The sequence below is a fragment of the Enhydra lutris genome, unplaced genomic scaffold (genome assembly GCF_002288905.1).
Source record: "Enhydra lutris kenyoni isolate GAN:26980312 unplaced genomic scaffold, ASM228890v2 scaffoldscaffold23, whole genome shotgun sequence".
NCBI lineage: Eukaryota > Metazoa > Chordata > Mammalia > Carnivora > Mustelidae > Enhydra > Enhydra lutris.
Genome location: NW_019154107.1, coordinates 1,058,127 through 1,074,087, shown reverse-complemented (window position 1 = coordinate 1,074,087; position 15,961 = coordinate 1,058,127). Strand labels below are relative to the sequence as shown.

The 15,961-nt window shown below is 52.8% G+C and overlaps 1 protein-coding gene across 2 annotated transcripts in view; it reads left to right on the top strand.

Annotated features, from left to right (window-relative positions):
- LOC111150499 (phosphorylase kinase regulatory subunit alpha 2) overlaps positions 1 to 15,533 on the top strand; it is a 75,455-nt gene extending 59,922 nt beyond the window's left edge. Inside the window, exons 20-32 of one of the 2 annotated variants that reach the window (XM_022507979.1) lie at positions 574 to 662; positions 1,640 to 1,773; positions 2,186 to 2,342; positions 3,129 to 3,208; positions 3,637 to 3,715; positions 3,822 to 3,951; positions 4,490 to 4,591; positions 6,770 to 6,888; positions 7,840 to 7,869; positions 11,337 to 11,507; positions 13,556 to 13,609; positions 14,130 to 14,330; positions 14,886 to 15,533. In XM_022507979.1, coding sequence (XP_022363687.1) covers positions 574 to 662; positions 1,640 to 1,773; positions 2,186 to 2,342; positions 3,129 to 3,208; positions 3,637 to 3,715; positions 3,822 to 3,951; positions 4,490 to 4,591; positions 6,770 to 6,888; positions 7,840 to 7,869; positions 11,337 to 11,507; positions 13,556 to 13,609; positions 14,130 to 14,330; positions 14,886 to 15,056 — 1,517 coding nt within the window. In that variant the 3' untranslated portion in view covers positions 15,057 to 15,533. The remainder of the gene's footprint in view (positions 1 to 573; positions 663 to 1,639; positions 1,774 to 2,185; positions 2,343 to 3,128; positions 3,209 to 3,636; positions 3,716 to 3,821; positions 3,952 to 4,489; positions 4,592 to 6,769; positions 6,889 to 7,839; positions 7,870 to 11,336; positions 11,508 to 13,555; positions 13,610 to 14,129; positions 14,331 to 14,885) is intronic. The other variant, XM_022507980.1, reaches the window with a different exon arrangement.
- Positions 15,534 to 15,961: the final 428 nt, after the last annotated feature.

Here is a 15,961-nt window from a genome sequence, read left to right as displayed (position 1 = left end):
ATGCCCCATCTCTATCTTGAAAGCCCCCTATTTTCCCAAGATGTTATGATCTAGCCTGGAAGTCACAGATGGCTTGATGAATAAGTACTGATAATGATAGCATCTGAAGGTGCTGAAACACCAGAAGCTCCAGCACAGGGCCCTGGCAAAGTGAAATGCACACCAGACTCCCGGGAGCTGGACGCCTTCCTTACAAGAAGGCCAGTGACCTTGCTCACAAGCTCTTCCTTCCCTGGTTCCCGGTCTCCTCATCTGAAAGACAAAGGTCGGCCTCAGTCATTTCCAAGGCTCCTTTCAGCCCTTAGATGCTATGTCATTTCCCCTGAATTCCAGGAGAGAGAAACAAAATTCAGCCCCTTAAATTAAGCAAGACCCATGTCCTGCTCAGTTCTTGTTCCCAGATTTAACACATGATGTGGCTACATGGTAAATTCTTGCTGAAATTAATTAAACTAAGTAAGTACTCATTCCTTCAATTGGTTTGTATTGGATAAGGAGTAGCCCCCATGCCTCTCGAAGTATCTTATCCTTCCTCCTCCTCAGAAGGGCTTCCTTTACGCTTTTGTTTTCTAGTTGTTCCCATGACTTTGCCAACTAAAGTTCTGAGTGCTCACCGGAAATCACTAAATCTTGTTGATTCTCCTCAGCCACTCCTAAAAAAGGTGAAGTATTTAGAATCACTTTTTTTTTTTTTTATGTGAAATTTTTTTAAATGCGGGTATAGTCCTAAAAACTCTTTTACAAGGTTGAACTTGAAAGATCATATTTTTTGATATCTAGGACTTTGAGGATTGGAAGTTCTGGGTTTCAGTGGGAACCCCCTTAGTTGGTGGCAATCTGCTTTGGGTCTGTATCCACAATGCATTTGATGCAAACCTTTATATTTTGCATGGGGGAAAAGGCCTTTCTGCCCAGTCATTAGAGTCTGTCACACTGGAGGAAATAAGCCAGCTCACTACCTAACCCTGTCCTATCCATGCCAGCGAGCCAAGGCCAGGCCCCAGTTTGCAGAGCAGGGAACAAAACTAGAAAGAGATCCCCAAGGAGAAGAAAATCTCAGGGTGTTCTCCACTAGTTCCCATAATTTCTTTTATCTAGAAGTCTCCCTTAATTTTATCCCACATGAATAGAAAGATTCAGTGTCTACTGGAGAATCTTTTAACCTAACCTCAGTTTTAGGTCATTTAAAGCTTACATGCTTTTTGTGTTTGTTTTGCTTTCAAAAAGATATTTTATTGTAGCACCAACTCTATAAAGGCAGACCTGGCAGAAGCAGGAGACCGGGGTTGGGGGCTGCCCTTTGTGTTCTCCCAGCGGCCTCCTCCCCTCCACTCTGGTGGGAACCGCTAGCCTGAGTTCTAATACCAGGGGTTGGTTTTCACCTGTTTTTCAACTTTGCATAAAGAAAACTTACACATATTTTAACCCATTCGGCCTGATCTCTTGCAAACATCGAGTAACACAGTAATTCATGATCAGAAACAGTAAAACCTATAAATGAGAAGCTATAGGAGAGTCCACGAGAGCCTGGAGCCCAACAGTGACAGAGTTCTAAGACCCCGCTGGTATTACTTCCCGGTCTTCTGTGAGTTCACATGCTCAGCCCCTCTCCCCTGCTTTTTGTCTTTTGTGTGGCCAGGCCTCTGAAGAGGACTTCCAGTGGCCCAGAGATGACCAGGGTGACGTGGACTGTGAGAAGCTCGTGGAGCAGCTGAAAGATTGTGCGAACCTCCAGGAACAAGCGGACATTCTGTACATTCTGTATGTAATAAAGTAAGTTCACGGTCTTCGCCAGCCCCAGCTCGCTCCATCCTCCTTGACTCTTTGTTCTAGTTTTCTTGGCCTTCCAGCACACCAGGTCACGATTCACCCGGATTATCCAGGATCACCACGAACAGACTTCTATCCCCTTCTCTGCCTACTAGCCCTGGCCTCCTGGGATGAGAAGGCTGAGCGAGGCCAGGATCTCACTGCTTCCTGATGTTAGGCTTCTGTTTCAAATAGAAGGGATGCTTTGGTAAGATGGAACCCTCTTGGTGAGACTCAGAGGCACCAGCAGGGCCCCCAGAGCTTGGCAGAATGTGTGGTGATTCATTTCCTTCCCTGCCAAGTGAGCTCTGCTGCAAGAGAATCCGGCCCGTAAGCATTGCAGGCCACACTTACGGGGTTTTCTCTCTCTCGACAGGGGCCCCAGCTGGGACACAAATCTTTCCGGACAACACGGGGTCACGGTTCACAACCTCCTCAGCGAGCTCTACAGGAAAGCTGGCTTGAACCAGGAGTGGGGTTTGATCCGCTATATCTCTGGCCTGCTCAGGAAGAAAGTGGAGGTCCTGGCAGAGGTCAGAGCAGGCGCACTCGGGCCTTCCGTGTGTTCTTTCCAGCCCCGTGCCCTCTTTCTGTTGTAAAGCTGGAAGCGAGCACCTCCTATTTGTAGAGAAAAGCAGTTATCAAAAACACGGATGGAACAGGCCCTCCTCTCCTGGCCTCCCACTGCTCTTGGAGGGCAAACAAAGGAAATGAAATTCAAGTTGATTAGTTTGGTTCCTTTTTAGCTGCAGAAGAAGGTTTACCAAGAAATAAAATGAAAATGCTCTGGGGCCTGGCAACCCTTCCACGCAGCGTTCTTAATTCTGCCCATCTGCAGTGCAATCGTGATTAATGTTTTAACCCCGAGGTCCTGCAAAACCCAGATCTGCTTTCTAAGACATTAGAGTGCAGTGTTACCGTTAAGGCGACAGGTGTTTATTGTACGTGAATAATGGGGAGACTGACAACTGAAGACTTTAACCCTTAACATTGGTATCTTTGGACTCACGGCAGCCCATCTCCCTTGTGGAATAGCTGAGTATGCAGTGTGTTGCTCTGCTGGGTGGGTGCCAAGTACCCTAGAGGGTCCTGCAGGGCCAGGCCCAGGCCACAGAGCTCACAGGGCCCCAGCCTTGCCTGGGTTGCTCAGTCTAGGGTCTATACGTGAATTTTCAAATGAACGGCAATGTGGGTCATAAAGTTTGTCAAGGTAAATTTATGGTCTTATGGGTGGTGACACTTCCCTGTTGGCTTTGCTAACTACCCCCCCTCTCCCCCCACTGTCACCGTGGCCCTCACCCTTTTCCCTATGTGATTAGGCCTGCACGGACCTGCTGTCACACCAGAAGCAGCTCACGGTGGGCCTGCCGCCAGAGCCACGGGAGAAGACTATCTCTGCGTAAGCCTTCAGCCTGGTGACCTGACATTTGTGGGGCCCTGTGGGACTGTGTTGAGAGCATCTGTGCCATCCACCACTCAGGAAGAGGGTCTTTTTTTGTTTGTTTTAAAGATTTACTTAGTTGAGAGAGAGCAAGAGCACGAGCCGGGGGTGCAGGGAGCAGAAGGAGAGGGACAAGCAGACTCTGCGCTGAGCAGGGAGCCCTACGCGGGGCTTAGTCCCACCACCCCGAGACCATGACCTAAGCCGAAATCAAGAGTTGGATACTCACCCGACTGAGCCACGCAGGCGCCCCAGGAAGAGGGTCTTTTTAAAAACCCTGTCACTTGGGAGCCTCCCACGGGAAAATAAGGCTCTTCTGTGGAGGGCAGGGCGGCCCCCCTCCTAGGCATCTCTCACGGTGCTTGTGTCTTAATGCTTCTTTCTAGTCCCCTGCCCCCCGAGGAGCTCACAAAACTCATCTACGAAGCCAGTGGGCAGGACATCAGCATCGCTGTCCTCACACAGGTCTGGGGGCTGGAGAGGTGTGGGGCGGCTGCCTTCCTCCAGGCGCAGGGGCCTCTCCCCCGGCAGCCGGTCTCTGCAACGCCGCCCGCGTGTGTGTCTGCCTCAGGAGATTGTGGTCTACCTGGCCATGTACGTCAGGGCGCAACCCAGCCTCTTCGTGGAGATGCTCAGACTCCGGATCGGACTGATCATTCAGGTGATGGCCACGGAGCTGGCACGGAGCCTGAACTGCTCAGGTACGATGTGTGCAACTGGACTGTCGGTAGGGGTTCCCGCCCCTCTCACCCTGCCCCACGGGGAGCCTGCCCAAGGGTTTTGGAAGCAGGGCTTCTGGGCCTTTGCTTGTGCTCATGCTTTCCCAGGTTCTGTCACGTAGACGCGGACTTTCACGCGTCAGGGAGAGTGAGGCACGAGGGTCTTGGGCCCTGCGTCTGTAGCTAAGTTCCTACTGTATGTCCTTACAGCGAGAGGCCATCCCTCACTTCCTAGCACCTCTCCCCGGGAGTCACCCTGCCAATTTAGAGATGTAAGTGAACGGTGAGATGCGCTCCAACACTGGGAATCATCACAGTGTGAAAAATGACGTGTCCGAGTATTGAAACCGCAGGTTAGAATCATCGAGGAGCAGCCCCGTTCAGCCCTGAACTGGTAGTGAGGGCATCCTGAGCAGGGAGACCCGCCACAGTGGCCTTTGTCACCACCTCCCCCAGGCCCACCTGCCTGTACGTGCCACCAGCCCTGTGTCAGAGACACTTAAAAGGTGTGTATTTGTAGGAGAAGAAGCTTCTGAAAGTTTGATGAACCTCAGCCCTTTCGACATGAAAAGCCTCCTGCACCATATTCTCAGTGGAAAAGAGTTTGGCGTCGAGAGAAGCAGTGAGTAAATGCTCAGTTCACCATTTGGGGGGACCGGAGGGGGCCGGGCTGGCGGGCCCAGGGGCTCCTGAAACTGTGGTTATGGACAGAACTTACAAGGGTCAGATTCCTACTTTACGGGGAGGTACAGTCCTAGGTTCCAGATTTCAGCTTGTCGGCCTCTACGTACGACCTCTCACCGACCTGCTGCTAGTGCTGTTGTCTCATGTGGGTGTGGCATGTGCCCTGGCCTGCCCCCTCCCTCCCTCCGCTGTCACTTGTGCACACGTGTGAGGAGGGGGTGAGGTGACCCTGCCCTTGGTTTGGCTCGAAGCACTCTCAAGCAGACCCCCACTACCGTTCAGGCGAGCAGAGCCCTCCACTTCTAGCACCTTCTTGCTGAGGTTGCTTCTCTCCATTTTGCTCACTCCATTCTGATCTGTACCAGAACCTTGTTTGCTGTGCTAGGAAGTATAATCGCCCGAGTCCTGGTGGAATTCTGTTCTCAAATGCTCCCTAATTATAATTGAAGTAATTATCATTTCTCCCCCTCATAATAAAGCAAAATGATTTGCAGACACATTGGCAAATTTATTTCATCAAGCCAAAGAAATGCCATGTGGGCTGTCATTCTTTTTATTTAATAAGAAGGACATCGGGTACTTCATATTTTTTCCCCAGAGTGCACACCAGCCAGCAAACAAAGACGGCATCGTGCAATCAGATGTGTTTTGGTCGCTTTTCTCCTTTCCTGAAGGAGGAGTGCTTGAGATCCTTTTCCAAAAGTAATTTTCAGTTCTATTCAAATGCACAGTCCTTGAAATGTAAATATGCAAGATAAATATTTTATGTGTTCCTGCTCATGAAAATAATATACGGGGTTTGACACAGATAATTACGAAAATTTTGGTATTAGATCTAAAGCTATAGATGCTTACAAAATTGAGAACAGAGTAATATCACTTGAAAGCTATAAATACGTCTAATTGCAAGCAAGGCTAATTGCCGTCTTTTTACACATAACATCATTTGTTAATTGTCTTCTGTCTTTGTTCAATTTTTGTAAGTTAGGAAACTCAAACAGTCTCAGAATTTTGGTTAAAGCCTGAGATGTTGGAGATATCTCCAGCTCTGCCCACCCTATACAGGCCCTGCTGTAGCTTCTGGCTTCTGTTCTCTACCTTCCTGGTGTCCTTCCTCCCTGCTGTCCTTTAAATGTTGGTATCTGCTGGCTTCTTAGTCATCTCCACTGTCCTAGACGACACCCTTCACTCTGTGGCTTCAGTGGGGGTCGGGTGGGAAGGCTGGGCACTCAGGGGAAGCCGCTCTGAGGACGTGACCGTTGAGCTGGGTTTGTAGAGGAGCAGGTGGGATGGGAGGGGGCAGCACGTGCAAACGTGCAGCACTTTGTGGCTGGCCAGGAGTGCGGAGCTGGGGGGTGGGGGGCAGGTGGGACCAGCCCCGTGTAGCTGCCCAGGAGTGCAGGGCTCGGGGCACTGGGGCGGGGGTGGCAGGTGGGACTCGGCAGGAGGGCTTCATCCTGAAGGCAGAGGTAGGCCTGGAAGGACTCCGAGCGTGTAGGACATGATCACACCTGCCTTCAGAATGATTGCTGCGGCCCAAGCACTGGGAAGTGGTACACGGGGAGGGGCGGGGCACACATAGCCCCGAGTCCGGAGGCTGCCATAGCAGGTTGAAAGTGAGGTGACTGACGGGAGCCACCCCGCCCCTCATGTGCCGGCAAGAGCGTGCCGGGCCTAAGGCAGCCAGGTCTCCTCCGCCTGCAGCCCTCCGTTGGCTTCTTCTCCGAGGACTTCCTCTCCAGCCCCCAAGGTCCCATAGTGGGGGGGGGGGGGTCTTACTTTTTCTACAAGGAAGGTGTGCTTTTGGAGAGGAAATTTAAAAAAAAAAAAAAACCTAATTCATTAAAGGATTTTATGGCCACTCTGTTGTTTTTTTTTGTGCTGCTTAAGTGATGTTCACCTTTTCAGCCCTTGACTCCGGCACCTTTGGGGCCGGGGTCGTGTAGCAGGTGCCATGCCAGAGAGCACTGGCTGGGGCGGAGGAGGCCGTCTTCTTCTGGAGTTTTTCATCAAGTGGGAGAGCTAGAGGTGGATAAAAATAAGCACAGGGCATGTATTCCTCCCTTAGGGTGGACGCTAGTAGTTTCTAAGAGCCGTGTGTGTATCTCCCCTCCAGTGCGACCTATCCATTCCTCCACATCCAGCCCTGCCATCTCCATCCATGAAGTGGGACACACTGGGGTCACCAAAACCGAGAGGAGTGGCATTAACAGGCTGAGGAGCGAGATGAAACAGGTAAGACAGGACTCTTGGTGGCAGTGCTGGGAAAGAAGTGGTTGTCATACCTGGGCTCACCTCAGAAAGTGCTAGAAACCCAGGGCCTGCACGGTGCTCTTTGTAGAGGATGTGCAATCCCTGCTGTCCTGAAATCTGAACACACTCTACCCAGATATCTAAAAATTCTGTGAACATTCCAGAAAACACCCTTACCCGTGTTGGTCTCTGTTGCCGAGAACCACACTTTCTTGGTGGAGGGCCACAGCTATTCCAAAAGTAGAGTCGTGCAAAATGTAACTGAATCATCTTGCCGTGAAATGTGTCCTTCAGATGACATAGCACGAAGAAGGTAGAAATAGAACAGGATGCTCATGCTCATGATACCTGGGTTTGCCACCATCCACTGGTGTCTCTCTTCTCGGTTCACTTTTTACCTCACCAGAAATTCCTTCTTTTATTTTTTTTTTATTTTTTTTTAAGATTTTATTTATTTGACAGAGATCACAAGTAGGCAGAGAGAGAGAGGGAGGGGGAATCAGGCTCCCTGCTGAGCAGAGAGTCCGATGTGGGGCTCGATCCCAGAACCCTGAGATCATGACCTGATCCAAAGGCAGAGGCTCAACCCACTGAGCCACCTAGGTACCCCCCAGAACTTCCTTCTGAAGTGACCCCCCAGGATCTCAAGGCCATAGCTCTTCAGTCCTCGTTTGCCAGGGACGGGGCTAGAACTTACCTGGTCTGTAAGAGGAAGCAGAGTGTCCTTCTGACCACGACCCGAGTGAGAAATGTACTCAGATTCTCTTCTCCGTGTCAGATGATGACTCAGTAGATTGAGTCCCTGAGGCACTCGTGGGTCACACCCAGCAGCTGGGCCGGTACACTCCTGGATTTCCAAGAGGTTGATAGAAGTAGGGCATCCTTGATTTGAAACTGGCTTTTGTTTATGTCCTGACGTATTTTTACTTTCAGATGACTAGGCGATTTAGTGCTGACGACCAGGTGAAACATTGTCTTGTCCTGTCCTTCACATGTGTGCTTTGAGTGTGTTCAGATTTGTGTTCTTTCTGGCTTGAATGTGGAAAGCAAGGCCGCGAATATGGAGAGTGATTTTGCCCATCAAATCTGCTTGGGTGGAGGTGACTTCTCGGGCTGTGGCGGGCAGGCAGAGCAGGAGAGGTGGCCTTACCATAAATCCATTTACCGAGCTCTTGGGTTTAATAAGAGGCTTTGTGAGACGTGGTTCTGGGCTCTGCCTTGCCAGGAGTTTCTATGCAAAAAAAGGGAAGTAGAGAAAAGTAAAACATGGTCACTGATTATATGACTAGAAAGAATACCGCCATCCCTGTCCCCACACTGCCTGGGGGAATTTAACCCTGGAAGGAAAACAGTGTATGGATACCGTTCTTTCCAGGCACCTTTGGGACCCATTTCCTCCACTTTCCTCCAGAAAGTCTGAAGCACATTCCCCAGGATTCAGTGCCGTGTGAGTGAGCGAGCGAGCATCGAGGACTTGGGAGAGTGACATGCACATTCTCCATGTTGTCTCTGCTGCTACCTTAGGTTCTTTCCAAGTCAGGAACCAACTTTGCAAACATCTTCCTTTGCTAGCCACTCGGTGGCACCAGACCCCGACTGTGGCTCGCTCTGGGTGAATATGGCTGGCTCCCGCCTCCATTTAGTACTGTCCTTGTATCTTCTGGGACAAAATGATCAACGTTGCTAGGTTTAGATTCCGCAACAAGTTTTCTATTTGGCCCCTTACATCAAGGAAATACATTATTCTCTCTCCAAAATTTTATAGATGCCTTAACATTTTAAATTTTGACTCACTTTTGCAAGAAGCCCACGGATGCACGGTTTGTGCCCAGGCACTATCCCCATGCGAGTTAAGGATATGTTATAGATTTTTAGATGAGGAAATATTTGTTTGGGCAAAGGTCATCAGCCTGCTCTTACGTGTTCATTTAATAAATATCTATTTAATGCCAGTAGGGCCAGATGCTAAGTGCTGGTTATGGGCAGATATTTTATTGATTTCTACAGATTTTCACAACTTTTTTTTTTTTTTTTTTAGATTTTTTTTATTGTCAGAGGTCACAAGCAGGCAGAGAGGCAGGCAGAGAGCAGGGGAAGCAGGCTTGCCGCTGAGAGCCCGATGCGGGGCTTGATCCCAGAACCCTGGAGTCATGACCTGAGCTGAAGGCAGAGGCTTAACCCACTGAGCCACCTGGGCACCCTGATTTTCACAACTCTTAAAGATTAATGCTTTGTGGCTGGGACTTTGGAAAATAAATTGTGTCCTAACTTGATAAGGCATCTCCTGCTAGGACTAGAATGGGTAACATTTCATCCTCCCGAGAAAGATAATTTCCAAAGTCCCCCGTGGCATGGAGCCCTGAGCTCTGCATGGGCTGGCATCTGGGGCTCTGGGCCTGGACGGTGAGTGGAAACTTCTGCCTGCCCGCCTGCCTCCTCTGCGCCTTCTTTCCGCGGGGGTTCTTGGTGTTGTTCTGTGTTCCTCCTGTCTGCTTGTGTCCTTCGGTGTCACTGCACATGACTGAGCGGACTCTGTTTTATAGCTGTTTTCTGTGAGCCAGGCCATGTCCAGCAGTGTGCATTCCTCCAAGTCCGCGGTAAACCACGCATCCCGACTGTCCTCCTCACCGCCTCTGCGTTCGTGGTGACTGAATGCTCTTGTTGTCCTTCTCGTGCACCTACCTCATCCCTAACTCCCACAGCTTTGAACAGGTTTAAGAGTTTTCATTTGAATGTCATTATGAAGAGGGTCTAGAAGGAAAGCCGAGAAGTTCTTGATTTGAGCTTTGTCCAGGAGCTTCTGGAAGCTTCGGGGTACTAGTTCTATGCCTTTCTTCTGAGCTGTGGTGGTGAGCCAGGGCCTACACGTGTTGATGAGCACCTTGTACTCACAACACCCTGGCTTAGCCTGAGGGGTAGGAAATATTCTAATTGCAGAAGCGAGTCTTAATCTTCCTCTTGAAACTAGAAGGAGAAAACCAGCTGAGTCATTGATGAGTGCGGCTGTAATTACTTTTATTTGTATCTAATTGTTGCCGTATTTAAATGGCAGTAATGAGCCCCATGGAATAACCCAGCCTAACAGCCTTTTCAAAATAAGCTCCGATGAAGTCAGAATGAGTACATAGGGAAAACTGCCCCCTGGCCTGCTAGCATGCTCGCCATTTGGATTTCATTTTTAAACCTTTAAGTTCGAGGTTGTGCATTGAGAAATGAAGGTACCAGCTAGGTCGGAGCAAGATAGCACAAGAGGATGACAGTTAATCTCTGCTGCCCTGTAGATGGGCAAGTAAGACCCTATCCTCTGGCAGAAAGCAGGTTGTGAGCCTTGCCATACCCCCCCCCCCCTCCCCCCCTCCCCCCCCCCCCCCCCCTTCCCCCCCCCAAAGCCAGCACGGAAAGCCCGAGCTCCAGGCCTCCACTGGGTGCCTCTGGGCGCTGCATCTGCAGTCGTGGGCGGGCCTGCTGGCTCCTGAGGCCAGAAGCGGAAGTGCTGGCCCTGCCCCAGCGCTTGGCTCCGGAAGGCCAGAATAAGGCCAGCCTCCGGCCAGGAGGAGGGAATGGGATGACATGCGCCCTCTGCTTCAGCAAAGCCTGTGTTCCAGCTCGGCGGCTGTCATGCTCCCCGGTTAGGGTGGAGCCCCGGGCCAAGAACAGGCAAACAAAGGGATTCAAAGGGATGGGGTTGGGGGGAGAATATACCGTCATCTCAGAGGCCTCGCTACTAAATAAGGATTCCCAGCCTTTACTCTTTCTCTTTGCCTCCAAAGCCACCCCTCTCCCCCTTCCCCCGTATGCTGTGTTGCCTTGTCTGCAGCACCTGCCGGACAGGGAGATGACCACTGCCTCTGTGGGGCACTGTGCAAGTAAAGTGGCCACTTTGGCCTTTACTGGCCTGGGCTTGCTCTTGCCTCCCTCGTGCGGTGATGCCAGAGGGCCTTGGCAGGGACAGCTGAGTCCCGTGTGCCCTTACCTCAAGGCAGGTGCGCTTTCAGGGTTTTCTGTGTCTTCCTGCAGTGAGTGCTCACGGCTCCCCGCAGCAGGTGTGACTGTGACCCATTGGACAGGGGAGGCCAAGGCCCAGAGCGACTGGGTGGATGCAGCGGCATTGACTTGGGAGTCACAGTCTGACCCCAGGGGCTGCGCTCTGGCCTGCTTGGCCTCCCCGTGGTCAGGTCAGGGTCCTTTGGTGTTGTACCACCTCTCAGGGGCTGGGAGGAGTACACGAAAGGAGATCAGTAGCCAGCCTGTATAGGAAAGAATGAATCCAGCTGCAGGAAATAGCCAGAGTCCAAACAAGGAACTATGTTCCTTCTGGGCCTATGGTCTCTGTTTTGAAGAATCAGCAGAGTCCTCCCTCATGAGGGCTAGTAGTCCTGTGGGGTTCCGGCTCTGCGGATTCTGAAGGCCACGCTCCCTGTGTCTTGCAGAGGTCCAGCACCCCATCCTCACCCACTGGCACATCATCATCAGACTCGGGCGGGCACCACATTGGCTGGGGGGAGCGCCAGGGCCAGTGGCTCCGCAGGAGAAGGCTGGACGGAGCCATCAACAGGGTCCCTGTGGGATTCTACCAGAAGGTGTGGAAGATCCTTCAGAAGGTAAGCTTGGCCACTGGACTGCATTCCACCAGCCTTGTCGCTGGGGACACACCCTCCCAGGGAAACGAGGCACCCCCCCCCCGACTTCCTTTGTGAAGTATGGTGGTCCCTGCAGAGTGAGCAGACTTGGCCCCTGAGCTTGGGGAGCCCCCAGCCTAGAGCAGGGTTCCTTCCCCTCTGACGTTGGGCTCTGTTGACATTCGGGGCCGAGTAATTCTTTTTTTGTGGGAGCTCTTTGCATCGTGGGACATTAGGCAACATCCCTGGCCTCCATGCACTGGATGCCCCCCCACACCCACCCTCCAGTTGTGACAACCAAAACTATCTCTGGACATTGCCAAGTGTCCCCTGGGCAGCAGATCGTCCCGCCTGAGAATGGCTGGCTGAAGCCACAGCATGTCAGATCAGGGGCAGCGCAAGCTCTGTGGGACCACCTTTGACCTATTTCAGGAACATAGAAAAGCCAAGATAGACAAAAGTGGGATAAGGCGGGGAAGGCTTTTGATGACAACACTGTGACACAGGTGACCTGCAGTGGCACCCCCAGGCCTTAGCCTCCCACGTGTGCCTGGTGGTGGCATCTGTACCATTCAGCAACGTGATACACACATCTCCTGGGGCTGCAGGGCCCCATGTCAGGCTCCGGGTGTCCTGAAGCACAAACCCACCTCCGTAGGGCTGCCTCTGCTCCTAGAGGATGGGGACCCCAGCCCCACCCCATTGCACCAGCTGCCCCCATGCCTGCGGCCAGCTGACAAGGCTGCAGTTCTCGGGCTGCCCGAGGCCATGAAAATATCAGCGGAGGTCATCAGAAGCCACAGCCTGCCCTGCACACACCAGAACGCAGCGGAGGCTGCACGCGTGCGTGACCAAGGAGGGGGCAGTGGTGGAAGCCACACCCCTTTGCTCTGCACACCCCCCCCCCCCAGGGCATTTGTGTGTCCCCCAGGGTCCTGCGACAGCTCGTCTTTCCTTGCACCCAGGCACATTAAAAGTTAAAAGCGCAGTTAAAAGCTTCGGTGCAAATTAAGAACCATGGGGAGGACTGGTGTTTTGTTGTTTTTTTTTTTTTTTTTTTAAACTATTTTTGTTAGCTCATCACACCACAGGCGAGGAGAGGAAAGTCATCCCAAAAGAGCACGTGCGACAACCGCCTTCCCAAAGGCACAGCACGTTTCAGCTGCTCTGTTGCTGGGGCAGCGGCCCCCGGGCCAGTAGCGAGCTTTAGCGACTCTGCTTCGTAGGGACAGAGGCCTTCACGGCGCTGAGCACGGGGAGGTCCGAGTGGGCCCTGTCCTCAGGCGGCTGGTCCGCACACAGCAGCAACGCCCTCAGAGCCCACAAGGGCCTCGGTTTCTCCTTCCTCCACCTCTGCTCCGGAGGCGTGGGCATTTGCTGTACCCCCTGTCCTGGGCCTGCCGACCCCTGGCATTGAGAAGGCAGCCAATTCGAATTAGACTAGAACGAACTTCCTAGAAAAGCTCCGCACTCTTCCTGGGGCATCCTACGCTTCCACCCAGACCTCTCCTGGTTCAATACCAAGACACTTTTATTATGAAAAAGCATTTTGTGTTGAGCCGGCGCTGGCTATTTCTATACGAGGGTGTGCGTGTCTGTGCACGTGCTCGAGTCTTTTGTGATTGGTGCTTATTATAGTAATCTCAAAAATAGATGCCTGCAAAGGCACAGAAGTATCACTGCGCCAGCAGGAGCCATGAAAATCTCCCTTTATATGGCCCTGAAGGGGGCCTCGCCGCCACCAGGGCCCAGTTGCCAAGTGAAACTCGGAGCTTCCAGAGGACCCAGCAGCTCCCTGGGGCATTGTTCGTGTGCGATCTGAATGCCGCCTGCTGCTTCCCTAGAATTGCTCCATCGAAAACACAGCCTGTAGGCAGTGAGAACAAGCGCTCTAAAAATAACGCGAGCAGTCTGGCGTGTGCAGCCCGCGTGTGGGTTTCCAGAGCAGAGTGACTGGAGTGTGTGTGAACGCGTGTGCACACTTACCCGGCGCCGGAGTCTGACCGAACCGTGCTGTGTTCTGCCTCCAGTGCCACGGTCTGTCCATCGATGGGTACGTGCTGCCGTCGTCAACGACGAGAGAGGTAGGATGGGGAAAGCCCGGTGCCCACCTACGGCGGGTCTCCCCGCAGTGCGCAAGGGCGTGCTTCCCATGCCACAGATTTGTCGAGAGCTTTACCTTTGCCCTTGAAAGCACCGTTAAGAGCAAAGCTGTGCAGCCTTCTCCAGCCCCTTCTGCCGAGAACAGTCACCTTCCTGCTTTCCTTTCCCCTACTCATTCTTTCACAAACTGAGTTTTTACCGCGCCCGAGACCCGGTGCTATATGCCGGGATAGAAAGGAATGAGCAGAGGGCCCTGTCCCCTGGATGTCCCAGTCTATTGGGGTAGGTAAATCAAGTGAGGACAAGGCCAACTCCACCCCCCACCGTGAAGTTGTCGGCCTCCCGCTCCAGAGGGTTCCGGCTGCCGGCATCAAGAATGTGGCCAGAAAGGAAGCAGCATTCGGGCCGAGCCCTGGAGGCTGCGGGTGCTGCGGCCCATGCAGGGAGCAGGGCTGGCTGTCCTCCGCTCCCTCCTGACCCCTCCGCTGGTCCCTTTGGCAGATGACCCCCCAGGAGATCAAGTTTGCCGTGCACGTGGAGTCGGTGCTGAACCGCGTGCCGCAGCCCGAGTACCGGCAACTGCTGGTGGAGGCCATCATGGTGCTGACGCTGCTCTCGGACACCGATGTGAACAGCATCGGGGGCGTCATCCACGTGGACCAGATCGTGCGGACGGCCAACCAGCTGTTCCTGCACGACCAGGTGGGTATGCCCAGGCCTGCCCTGTCACCCCCCCCCTCAGCCGAGGTGGGGACAGAGGCAAGGTAGCAGCCGGGCTGGTATCTGTCTCTGTCAAGGCTGAGGCTTCTGTGTCCAGTAGGAAAGAATATTCTCAAAGAAAACGTCATCACAGATGGTGAAAAAAAAACCGTCAACTTGTTGGTTAGAAAATGGCACAGTGGCCACTCGGGAAGTCTAAAGATCTTTGGAAATGGAGAGACTCGTTTGGGCCTAGGTTTTGGCAAAAACATGACTTGCTATGGGTGGGACCCTGGGTAAACCAACTACTTACCCTGCAGCCGGAGCTGAGGTGGGAGGAGCCGTCCTGGAGTCAGAGACGCGCTGCAGACAAGGGCACACGGGAGCAGTGTAGTACCCAGAGGAGAGACTGGATGTCCCTTTCCGGGCACTCGTGGCTCCTGCCCTTGGGCTTAGAGCCCTTCTCTGGGGGCTGCTGGCTTCCAGCACATACGGTCCTCCCAGGGCCAGAGAGGGAAGGAAGTCTGTTCATTCTTTGCCTCGGTCTTCCCGCTGCAGATGTCGATTGGAGCCATGGACACCCTGGACAAAGACCAAGCCACGGGCATTTGCCACTTCTTTTATGACAGTGCTCCAAGTGGGGCCTATGGGACAATGACCTACCTAACGAAGGCAGTGGCTTCTCATTTGCAGGAACTGCTGCCCAATTCAGGCTGCCAGATGCAGTAGGGTCTTGGTGCCCTGAGACTGTCGCTTGCCCCCTAGCGTCGTTGGGAACCTTCTGTTCCCCAGGGTCCCCTGTATTGGTGCAGAAGCATGTCCCATCAGAAACCCTGGCCGGGAGGAGGTGGCAGCAGTGGACCTGAAACCAGTGTCTGTCCGAGCAGGAGTCCTGTGCTCCCCTCAGGAGCGCCACAGGATCCCCGTCTAGGTTCGCTTCGCTGTAACATTTGCTGCAACATCTGGTCTCGGAGTCTGAGAGGAATTGGAAACTGGTCCCCTTTTGAGTGCAGTGTGAACGGAGAAGCCAGCTTCCACCGGCTCTCGCTGAGAGTTCCTGCAATCAGTCGGCGGTGCTAGTGACACATGTAAAGACGGGGAGAGCCTTCCTGCAGCAGGAACGGACCTTGACAAGGGGAGCGTCTTACCGGGATGTAGTCTGTCCACTAGTCTGTAGTGGACCAAACCATTTACCAAATAGAACAACTCTGTCGTTCTGTGGAAGTTCGGTTTCCTTGCGCCTTGTTGCTTTCTAGGGCTCTTGTTGTTTTGTTGGCAGAGCTACCTTTGTGTGACAGTATCCGCTCTTGCCGAGATTGAGAAAACTGCTTGCAGTTAACTCTGGCTTGTGGTTTCAAGGCTTTTATCCTGGCTCCTTATGAATTAGAGATTTCTTCTGCCTTATATAGAAAAAAAAAAACCCCACATTTTCTAGATGTAGCGCGCGCGCGCACACACACACACACACACACACACACACACAGGCAGGGGAGGTGCCAACTCTCCTTATAGCTGGGCCAACTGTTGTTTGGGGACCGGAGCAGGAAGTCCCTCCGGAAGGCCTGGGCCCCCTACCCCCACATGCGGTGACCACCCTGCGGGGGGGGCGGTATCTCCTCCTGCACCTGGGGTGG